This window comes from Hyperolius riggenbachi, chromosome 2, assembly GCF_040937935.1.
Source record: "Hyperolius riggenbachi isolate aHypRig1 chromosome 2, aHypRig1.pri, whole genome shotgun sequence".
Classification (NCBI taxonomy): Eukaryota; Metazoa; Chordata; class Amphibia; order Anura; family Hyperoliidae; genus Hyperolius; species Hyperolius riggenbachi.
In genome coordinates this window covers 104519075-104531095 of record NC_090647.1, presented here as the reverse complement: position 1 = coordinate 104531095, position 12021 = coordinate 104519075, and the positions used below count along the sequence as shown (strand labels likewise).

The window sequence follows — 12021 nt, the reverse complement described above, 5'->3', positions numbered from 1 at the left end:
AATGCAATTTTTTTTCCTTTCTGCAATAATGGCCCTTTCAGAGAAAGGAATCAATAGTAATGGAGTGGCAGTCACCTAGGTGTCAGAAGGAAGGAGCTACTCGTGTATGCTTCAGCTGCCCCTTGAGTTGAAGCTGAAGCCTACAGAACACAGGTGACTGAGAAACTCTGCTGGTAATCACTCCATTGGCTGCAACTTCACAGCTGTGTTAGGCTTAACCCTACCTGTCCCTTGCTAGTTGGGTTCTGCAATCAGATGTATATAATTCTGAGTTAATGCGGGATTATGTAAATTTTGGATGAAAATATATGCAGCTTGAAAACCGACCAAGTGTCCTCAAAGTATAACATTTGGCTGATCTTTTTAAGCTACATGCAGAGTTTACATGTATCGAGTCAGAATGCTTTGCATCTCACTGACCATTCCTACTTGCCATTATCTGCTCTCCTTTCATATCAGAAGCCTAAATGTATATTTACCAGGCCAAGGCACAGTTTTCCCCAAACAGCTGGCCTCTACCCCACCTGTTTACTTCCTGTCTTTGGGTAAATGGGTGACATTACCATTTACAAGTATCAGAGGGGACCGAGGGGCACTGGGCCAGTGGCCAGATCTCCATTTTACAGATATCCAAGACAGGTTTAAATCTCATTTTCGCTTTTCATGAACTCTGGAGGACAAACTCAAGTTTACTCCAGACAACTACTGGTACAGGGGAGCTGCTCAGTCACTCACCTGGCCATTCTCAGTTATTGCCATAGAAGAAGTTGGCCCAGCTGCTATAGCTACTGCCTTGCACTGCATCTGGGCAGACACCCTCCGAGGAACTGGTTGATTGGTAGTGGTCCCCATACCAATCTGTCCACAGTTGTTATAACCCCATGCAAATACCTACATTAGGAGAAACCAAATGATTTAACAGTTCGTGCATGTCACTTGCCATTTGCAGTTCAGTGGATCAGTTAATGTTGAATGCGTTCCCCCCCCCCCCCCCCAAACGCATTGTGATAAAGAAAAAATACAGACTACAGGCTGCAGATTTCTGCACCAGGCACTGCCCTGCATGCAAGTTAAGATTAAGGGTCAGTTTCCACTTAGCCAGTGTGAGTCTTGCAAGACACACGTTGCCACTAGGGATGATCAATGAGATGCAAATTGTTCAGAAATTATGCAAATGTATTGATTGGTCCATTTTCAAGCTGCATACATTTGCATCAACTCAGAACAATCTGTATATCTGATCATCCCTAGCCGCCACTTGCAGTGATGAGAGCATGCAGCTGATACCGCTTTGCACAGTTAGGCCTAGTGCACACCGGAGCGTTTCCACTGCGGTTTGCGATCTGCTTGCGGGTGCGGATCCGCTAGGGTAATGTATTTCAATGGGCTGGCGCACACCAGAGCGGGAGGCGTTTTGCAGAAAAGCATACTCCCGGGCTGCTGCAGATTTTGGATTGCGGATGCGTTTCTGCCTCAAAGTATAGGAAAAACGCAAACCGCTCTGAAAAACGGCACTTTAGAGCGGTTTGCCAGGCGTTTTGTTACAGTAGCTGTTCAGTAACAGCTTTACTGTAACAATACATGAAATCTACTACACCAAAAACGCTTCACAAAACCGCAAAATGCTAGCTGAAACGCTACAGAAAAACAAAAAGCGTTTCAAAATCTGCTAGCATTTTGCGGATCTGCTAGCGTTTTTTGGTGTGCACCAGGCCTTATAGGGATTCGGGCATGTGCTGCAGGAAACTGCAGCAAGTCATTCTGAATCACAGAGTGCCATTTGGAAGTCAAGGCATTGGAGGGGATAGGCAGTTTCCCTGCCTGAGGCACCTGCAAAGTCGGACCAGGTGGAAAAAGGCCCGGATGAAAGTTAACTTACATGAAAATTTGTTTTGATGCAAGTTTTTGCATCCATTTTTCCATCTAAAAAAGGTGCCCATACATGGTACAATTCATTTTTTCTGATTAGATAATTTAGTTTGATTATTCCGTTAGATCATGTATCAAAATTTTTTCCAACATGTCTGATCGAATTTTTGTTTTTTTTATTAAAAGTACCATAACATACTTCCTGTTCCCTTTGTAGTCACAGTGATGTCATGTTGCTATGGAGATTAAATATCTAATGAGAAAATTTGCATTCAAAAACTATGCATAAAAATGCATACCTTTTCATTAAAAAATTTCACATTAACCTCTTGACGACCAGCTAACGCCGATCGGCATAAACTGGTTGTCTGCGGGCTTCCATGGAAATTGCTGCTCGAAGTTCACGGAGGGCGTCTCCGTGAACTGCCTGCAAGCCTCTGATCGCGGCTCGCAGGCCAAATGTAAACACGCGGGGAAGAAATCCCCGGTGTTTACACTGTACGGCGCTGCAGCAGCGCCGTAAAGGAGATAGACGATCCCCGGCCTCTGATAGGCCGGGGATCGCCGCCGTCTGATAGGCTGAAGCCTATCAGAGGCGGTACAGGATGTATCCTGTACCGCCCACAGAGCCAGGGAGAGGGAGGGAAGGAGAGGGAGGGAAGGAGAGGGAGGGAAGGAGAGGGAGGGAAGGAGAGGGAGGGGGGGGGGGAATAGCGCTGCAGAGGGGGGCCTTGAGGAGCCCCCCCCCACAAGGCACAGCAGAGCGGTGACGATCATCCCCCTAATGGGGAAAAAAGGGGGGGTGGGGAAGTCTGATCGCCCTGCCTGCAATATGATCTGTTCTGGGGGCTGAAGAGCCCACCCAGCACAGATCAATGGGAAATCACTTGGTCGGCAAGTGGTGTAACAAAAAAAAAAAAAAAACACCTCACGTCCGCAACGTTACTCCAGTCGCATGCGAGATGGTTAATACGAGCCCTGAAAAACACTCCGTACAAAACTGCCAAATCTTTATTACCTCTCCTTCCCAAGACAGTGCCAGAGAGTGATGGGAGCCACAAGCCACTTGCACCACCTTCTTGGACAGCAGATCACCACCTATCTGGATGGGAACGGTGCCCTGCATTGTATTGCCATTGCCAAGCTGGTTATATCCATTGTGTCCCCATGCATACAACTCACCATCTGCAAAAAGAAAAATGGTTAGCATTAGCACAACGCAGCAATGCTATCCATAAATACCTATGAAGGCCTAGCAATTCTAGGAAGGACTGAGGTCTGGAACCCACTGGAGCGATTTTATGAGCGTTTAGGGAGCAATTCAAACCGCTAGTGATTTCCCTAAACGCTCAGCTATTGTTACTGGATGGGCCAAATTCCACTGGAGTGATTGAGATTACCAAGTCGCAAAACGCAGGACATACAGCATTTTTAGTGTTTAGCGTTAGCGATTACTGTTTTTGCAAAGTATATAAACGCTGGCATAATCGCTCATCAAAAACCTGCACAGAGCGATTTTGCTAGAGTTTTGAAGTTACTGCACACTAAAAAAAAAAAAAAAAAAATTAAATTGAAAGGACCAATCAGAATTAAAAACGCTAATCGCTAAACAACCGCTGGCAAATTACACAAAAAAAAAATAAAAAATAAAAATTCCCTAAAACGCTCATGAAATTGCTTGCAAACCACTCATAAAAACGCTAGCGACTGCGATTAGTGATAGAGTTTTGTAGTGGGTTCCAGGCCTGACACTGCATCTCCTCTTATAGGTGGCAAACTCACTAAATGGTGATCGAAAGACACAAGCTGACATTTCTCATTATTAACTATTTCTAAAGCACCAACATATTACGCAGGGCTGGACAGTATATACAATGATACAAAGGATGACAGATGTAACAAGGTTATACAACATAGGATAAAGCTATACAAGGCATACAGGGTACAAGATACATGATCATGCAATTTTGGCCTGTTAGGTGGGCCCAGTAATACAAGAACGAGGCAGTCATAGGAAAGGAGAACATGATCATGTAGAATACACTAGGGATAGAAGGATCCTGCCAAAGGCTTACACTCTAAGGGGGAGGGGAGATGGACACACTAGGTAGTGCTGTAAAATAAGTATTCAGTAGAGAGTTACTATGTGGTAGGGGGTGGGTTAGCCATTACTCTGACAATCCACCTTTCCACTTTGTTTTAACCTAATGGCTTCACTGAACAGGGAGTGTAATGAAGTGTCCAGGCAGGATTGTGGGCCAAAACTCCTGTGTGCGCCAGATACACCTGAGAGAAGCTTTCAAAATGCCAGTTTAAGACTAGCAAGACATTTACCTATTGATATATGCTTGACAATTGCATGTGAGGTTACTCTTACCATAGGGGATGTGTGCATCATACCTTCAGTACAAACCAAGACATGCGGGCCGCTGCCATAGCTAATGCCAGTTACTTTCTTGCCAGAGAGGACATCCAGTCTCTTAGGGATCATACTGCTTTGATTATCTCCAGTTCCCAGACAATTACTACAGTTCTGACCAAATGCAAACACCTAAGAAGAAGAATAAAACAATATTTATGATACAATTCATACATAAAAAACTCACATTTAAACAGATTTAAGGGATACAGCCCAATTTGCAGCCCCTTTTCCTAGAGCTTGTAGTTAGAAGCAGAATTACCCCATGCACAACTTGAGAGTCAAATTCCCAGGGGTTGGGGGGCACGTCTAGGGACAAAACCCAACCTCTCTCTAAAAACAAAAGTCTAGAATGGAGCTGTAAAATGAATGGTTTTTATCTATTTCTTATCAGTATAAGATGCAAAACCACTCTCCACAGCCAGGACACTGCTGTAATTCTTTCAACTTCGGATTTGTACTGTACATGTGCTAGATTAAACAGCCATTGACTACAGCCTTGGCCGATAAATCCAGCGTGTGTACAGCAGACCCTCCCCCGCAGGAGTCTGTACAGCTTTGAATCCCGATCCAGACAGCTACATCCATCTTGTGTGTACAGCCTTTAGGCAAGTTTCTGGTTAAAGCCCAACCATGCAGAGATAACTAGTGGCTCTATGGTGGCATTTATAACATTTATCTATAGAAATATTTTCACAACCATATGATAATCACCATTTGCGAAGCAGAGTAAAAACCTGCACGCTGCATTTTTGGTCCTCTGACCTGTGTAACCATACAAGTTAATGGAATATGATACTGTACTCAATTCACTGTAGCAGGTCAGCCCTTACTGGAGAAATTTATGTTTGTACTATATTGGGGGAGCGGACCAATGGAATCCTGCCAGGATGGATTTGGATGTCTTTAAGTGACGTGTGTGTGTGTGTGTGTGTGTGTGTGTGTGTGTGTGTGTGTGTGTGTGTGTGTGTGTGTGTGTGTGTGTGTGTGTGTGTGTGTGTGTGTGTGATCAGGGGGAGGTGGGGGGGGGAACAGACAAAACCACACACTTAACCTGATAAGTCCATGTTCCAGGAGCGTCTTGTACATGTTCTCCCCCAATGGTGTCTTCCATGTCTCCCTAGGTGTTCCCATGTATCCCCCCCCATATGTGCCCGACTCCCCCACGTGCCTCTGCTCCTTCTCACCCCCCCCCCGGTATTTAACAGCGGATTCTTAACCAAATCCGCCATGCCCACTGGGATTGCAGACATCCGTTGCGTGTCTCCCTCTAGTGTTCGGCTTGTATAGATCACATCATCAATACAAGGCCGAACACTAAAGCAAGATGTGCGGGAAACGCCCCAGCTGCTTACCTGTAGCGTGTTTCGGCGAGTCCTCCAGGATGGCTGATAATGAGATCTTGTCTGTTCCCTCCCCAAACGGAAACCCCTGCAAGAGTAATTAAAGAACCACCAAAAGGACTCCTCCTCAATTCAGTTTATACTAGAGTAACTCCCATTTCACCATTTATACTTATAATTGTAACAGGATTGGGAACTAAGCAGCCATCCTGGAGGACTTGCCGAAACACGGCTACAGTTAAGCAGCTGGGGCTTTCTCCCATCATCCCCCAGGATGGCTGAAGATGAGACAGCAAGAAATTTACCTTAGGGAGGGATGATGGCCTGTAAAACTTTGTCCAAAGCTCTGATCCTGGCTGGATAGTAGTTTCAATCTGTAGTGCTTCACAAATGTGTGAGAAGACCAAGCGGCTGCCCTGCAGATCTGTTCCAAACTTGCTCCTGATCTTTCTGCCCAAGAGGCTGCCAATGACAGAGTGGAGTGAGCTGTGATTTTTGAAGGGGCTGACTCATGTGACTCCTTGTAGGCCCAGCTGATAAGCTGCTTCACCCACCTAGCTATTGTGCCTTTGGATGCTTGTAACCCCTTATGGTGGGAATACACGGATTGACCCCCACCGCGAGTCCGCTCGTTCCCGCAGCCGCGCAGATAGATTCCTGCTCGTCCCTGCGGGCGCTTCCTTATCAGCGTCTCGATTCCCCGCCCACGGGGATAAAGCGCGGTATTGATCCGCGTGATGGGACCTGTCGGAAATTAGCAATCGAACCATCAGCGGCTCAACTGATAAGGGGGCACCGAGCCGTGTATGCCCAGCATTAGAGGCCCCCATATATGACACAAACAGATTATTATTATTATTATTATTATTATTTTTTATTTATATAGCGCCAACATATTCCGCAGCGCTTTACAAAGCACAATAAGACGACAAGGGGAACATAGATACAGCTAACAAATATACAGCAGAGTTCCAAGCAGCACAAATATTGTTACAAAGACAGTAAACATTAGGAGGATGACCCTGCCCTTGCGAGCTTACAATCTAATGGGTAGTGGGGGACACACTAGGTAAGGGGGTGGAGGATGGATGAGGCAGTGATTCTTTGCCTCTGATTACATTGTGACAAATAAGTAAATAAAGGGCTATAGAATGTTATAAGCTTGTCTGAAAAGGTGTGTTTTAAGAGTGCGTTTGAAGATGTCCAGGTTTGGAGCATGACGTACAGGCTGTGGAAGAGAGTTCCAGATAAGGGCTGATGCTCGTGTAAAGTCCTGGATGCGAGCATGAGAGGAGGTGATCAGCTTAGAGGCCAGGATAATTTCTTGGGAGGAGCGAAGGTTGCGGGAGGGACAATATCTTGAGATTAGTGAGGAGATGTATGGAGGAGACAACTCGTGGAGGGCTTTGTATGTTAGAGTCAGGAGTTTGAACTGGATCCTCTGGGTAATGGGTAACCAGTGGAGAGAACGGCACAGTGGGGCTGCATCGGAAGAGCGTGTGGAAAGGTGAATGAGGCGGGCCGCTGCATTTAGAAGGGATTGGAGAGGAGCTAGCCTGTTTTTTGGTAGGCCACAGAGCAGGGTGTTGCAGTAGTCTAGGCGGGAGATGATTAAGGCATGAACAAGCATTTTGGTGGCCTCTTGTGTGAGGAAGGGACGGATACGGAATATATTTTTGAGCTGGAAATAGCAGGTGGTGGTTAATGAGGCAATGTGAGGTTTAAAGGAGAGCTCTGAGTCAAGTATAACCCCCAAGCAGCGGGCCTTAGTGGTTGAGGTTATTGGGGTGTTGTCTACCGTTATGGTTGCTATTGGTGGGGGTGTAGATAGCAATGGTGGAAAAATCACAATTTCCGTTTTAGTCATGTTGAGTTTGAGGAAGCGGGAGGACATGAATGCAGAAATGGCACGTAGACAGTCGGGGACTCTGGATAGTAGTGAGGACAGGTCAGGAGCTGAGAGATAGATTTGGGTGTCATCCGCATAGAGGTGATACTGGAAGCCAAAAGAGTTAATTAGTTGTCCCAGGCCACGGGTGTAGATTGAGAAAAGAAGTGGCCCAAGAACAGAGCCTTGAGGTACACCAACAGACAGTGGGTGTGGAGAGGACTTGGTGTTAGAGAAGGAGACAGTGTAAGAGCGTCCAGAGAGATAAGAGGAGATCCAGGAATGTGCTTGTCCCTTGATTCCTAAAGATGACAGTGTCTGCAGTAGCAGAGCATGATCAACCGTGTCAAAGGCAGAGGAAAGGTCAAGGAGTATTAGAATGGAGAACTGGCCTTTGGATTTAGCTACCAGTAGGTCATTAGCAACTTTCGTGAGGGCAGTTTCAGTGGAATGGTGTGTGCGGAATCCAGATTGAAAGGGGTCAAGTAAGGAGTTGGTAGAGAGAAAGGCAGACAATTCTGAATGGATGTGACGTTCCAGCAGTTTAGAAGCAAAGGGGAGGAGCGAGACAGGACGGTAGTTGGATAGAGAAGTTGGATCAAGAGAGGGTTTTTTGATTAGTGGTGTGATGATAGCTTGTTTGAATAAGGAAGGAAAAGTGCCAGTGGAGATAGAAAGGTTGAATAGAGTTGTTAGAGCGGGATTAAAGGAGGAGGAAAGCTGGGGGATTAGATGAGAGGGAATGGGGTCCAGGGCACAGGTAGTGAGATGCGCTTTGGAGATTAGTGAGGAAAGACACTGTTCAGTTAGTGTGGTGAAAGATGTTAGAGTGGGAGACTGGTCTTGTGGAGCGGGGGGAAGGCAGTTAGTGGTGGGTGAGGGTGCAGGCGGACAGAAGGAATTTATAGGTGACGGCTGTGCTGGTAAAAATGGTTGCGCGTTGAAGCTATTACGTATTGCATCAATCTTGCTTGTAAAGTATGATGCAAAGTTGTCGGCTGACAGACATGTGGTAGGGGGAGGAGGTGGGGGACGAAGTAGGGAGTTAAAGGTGTTGAACAATTGTTTTGGGTTGTGGGACTGTGAGGAAATGAGCGAGGAGAAATAAGACTGCTTAGCAGAAGTGAGGGCATCCCTGAGCTCCTGCATAGTTTGTTTATAGTGATTGAAGTCTTCTACAACAGCGCTTTTTCTCCAGCATCTTTCTGCCACCCTGGAGTGCCTTTTCAGCTGTTTGATTTGTTCAGTGAGCCAGGGCTGCCGGTTAGTTTGGCGGGGGCGGGTGGTGGTGAGTGGAACGGCTGAATTCATGGCAGAGGAGACTACATTAAATAAGTAACTGGATGCTGCCTCAGGGTCAGTGTAGGAAGACAGGGTACTTAGAGGTTGCAAGGCCTCAGTCAGGGAATTCACATCCAGGTTGCGGTAATTCCTGCGCGTGACTGTATGGTGTAGTGTTGGAGGAGTTGACGGTAGAGAAGAATTGATTGAGAAGGTAAGAAGATGCCTAGATCTCCTCCACTGAGCAGTTCTTTCTAAATATGTCAAAATAGCCCTTCTAACGTCTAATTTGTTCTCCTAAACTTCCCCATCATTCTGTGGATTGTCAGAAAAAGGCTAAACTATCTCTTGGGAACGATGAAAAGCTGATGACACCTTGGAAAGGTAGGCTGGATCAGGTCTGAAAACAATCCTATCTGAATGTATTACCATATACGGATCCTTAGTAGATAAAAGGTAGCCATACACTGGTCGATTTGCCATCAGATTCGACCAACAGATAGATCCCTCTCTGATCGAATCTGATCAGAGAGGGATCGTATGGCTACCTTTACTGCAAACAGATTGTGAACCGATTTCAGCCTGAAACCATTCACAATCTGTTGTGGTGGTGGTGCTGCCGCCGCTCCCCTCCCCCCCGCGCATACATTACCTGCTCCGCCGGCGGGAGTCCTTCCGGTCACCGCTGCTCTGTCTGCGCTCTGGTCTCCAGGCCCGGCATGCTTTGCTTCTTCCTGCCCGGCAGGAAGTTTAAACAGTAGAACGCACTCTACTGTTTAAACTACCTGCCGGGCAGGAGGAACTGAAGCATGCCGGAGACCAGCACGGACACGGAGCAGCAGTGACCGGGGGTAGTAGCGCCGGCAGAGCAGGTAATGTATTGCCGCTCTATTGCGTCGGTCAATCGAACGCCGCTAGCGACGCACTCCCTACCCGCGGGTGATCGACGGTAATTTTCCACACGGAGCGATCGGACGAAATGGATCGAAATTTTCTAGGTATAGGCTGAGTTTTAGCCACTGAAATCAAAACATTAACAAAAATCTCTTGACAGCTGTCTATGTAAGAAAACTGAAAGCAGATATGTGGACCCTTATGCTGGGCATACACGGCGCGATAGTTATCAATCGAGCCGCTGATGGCTCGATTGATAATATTCAACCTGTCCGATCACCGCGGCGGATCGATACTGTGCTTGATCCCCGTGGGTGGAAAATGGAAGAAACGAGCGGCTGATAAGGAACTGCCCGCGGGGTCGAGCGGGAATCGATCCACGCGCCGGCATCGGGCCAGCGGCTCAATTATGTATGCCTAGCATTAGGGTGCTTACCTTTAGCCCCATGTCCACTCCACTTTGTAAAAACTCTAGAATGACTTTCAGATCATCCAATCTAATCCCGTTTTTCTTTCCAGGAGGAATAAGCTTTCCAAACTTTAGTATATTTCTAGTAGATAGCTTTCTACAGTTTACTAATGTATCTGCTACTTTGCTTGAAAATCCGTACTTCATTAATGTGACTTTTTCAATATCCAGGCTGTTAATTTCAGCATCAGGAGATCTGGGTGATAGGCGGATTCCTGAACCAACAGATCCTGCCTGTTGTCCAGATGCCAAGGACCCTCCAGGACCAGAGACTGAAGGTAAGGGAACCATGCCCTCCTCGGCCACCATGGTGCTAGGAAGATCACTGTGGACCGTGATTTTTTTTTTTTTTTTTTCCTCAAGACTCTTGGCATAATGTTGAATGGTGGGAAGGCATAGAGCAGTTCCTCCGGCCAATCCAGCATTGACGCATCTAACTGACTTGCCAGTAGTAATGGGTGGAGAGAGAAGAAATTCTCCAGTGTCGCATTGTCTGGGGTCGCAAAGAGGTCTATGGTAACGCTCAGTACTGATAGTGACAGTGTCCCCTATCTGGACTGCAAATCTTAAGTATCTCTGAAACGTCGGGTGAATCGGAACGTGAAGGTCTGAGTCTTCTAGATCGACGGTTGCCAGGAAGGCTCCTGGCCAAATCAGGTTTCGAATGGAGGAGATGCTCTCTATGCGGAACTACTTCTCCACAATGTGAGGGTTTAATGGTTTTAAGTTTAATATTCGGAATTTTCCCGAAGGTTTCTGGATTAGGAAAACCTTTGAATAAAATTCCTGAAACTGTTCCTGGATCGGTACTCTTGTTATTACATTATTTTGAAATAGATAAATAATTGATTCCCTTAACGCCCCGGCTCTTTCCGGGTCTCTTAGCAAGTCTGTTATCAGGCGACGGGGAGGAGGAAGGGAACTGATTTCTATTCCGTAACCAAATTGAATGAGATCTAGAATGAACTCATTTGAGGTCATCTTCTTCCAGAAGAGAGCAAACCGCGTTAACCTCCCCCCGACCTGACACTGAGCGTCATTTACCTGGGTTTAGGGGTAGGGGTGCTGGGTTTGTTGGAGAAAGGAAGTCTTACCTCTGCCTGTGTTATAAGTCCATCTTTTGTTTAGAAAGGCACCTCTACCTCTCTGATACTTCAGTGTAGAGCCTCTCCTAAATTGAAACCCTTTCTGGCCTGTCTTTGTCCGGGAATTTTTTCCCCTTATTAGAAGACCTTTCTAGAACCAAATCTAAATCCCTACCAAACAATAGTTGGCCTTTCGAACTCCATAGCACATAATTTATGTTTAGAAGTAGCGTCCCCCTCCCATGCATTGAGCCATACCACTCTTCTGGAGGAATTGACAAGAGCCACAGCCTTAGCAGAGGCTCTTAAGAGTCTGAGGCTGCATCAGCCAAGAAAGACACCGTCTTTGTCATAACCGATAAGGATTCCAAGATGGTTTCATATGGTGTACAGTTTGCCAGTTGTTCCTGTAGGCCTGATCCATTTATCTAAGTTTTTGGCTAAACAAATTGAAGCAATAGCAGGTTTAAATGCGAAAAACTGCATTCCAGGCTCGTTTTAACATCTCTACCTTCCTATCCATAGGCTCTTTAAAGAGAAACTCTGACCAAGAATTGAACGTTATACCAATCAGTAGCTGATACCCCTTTTACATGAGGAATCTATTCCTTTTCACAAACAGACCATCAGGGTGCGCTGTATGACTGATATTGTGGTGAAACCCCTCCCACAAGAAAAGTATGTACTCTTGCCAGTTTCCGGTCTGTGAACCTTGCTGCATTGTGGGAAATAGCGGTTTAAAGCTGTTTCTAACTGCCAAAAAAAAAAAAAAA

The 12021-nt window shown here is 46.2% G+C and overlaps 1 protein-coding gene across 3 annotated transcripts in view; it reads right to left on the bottom strand.

Annotated features, from left to right (window-relative positions):
- Positions 1 to 12021, bottom strand: part of RCBTB1 (RCC1 and BTB domain containing protein 1) — a 40820-nt gene that overhangs the window by 20812 nt on the left and 7987 nt on the right. For all 3 annotated transcript variants that reach the window (XM_068267155.1, XM_068267154.1, XM_068267156.1), the window contains exons 3-5: positions 4270 to 4420; positions 2888 to 3054; positions 736 to 891 (exon numbers count right to left, since the gene is read on the bottom strand). In XM_068267155.1, the coding sequence (XP_068123256.1) occupies positions 736 to 891; positions 2888 to 3054; positions 4270 to 4420 (474 nt within the window). The remainder of the gene's footprint in view (positions 1 to 735; positions 892 to 2887; positions 3055 to 4269; positions 4421 to 12021) is intronic.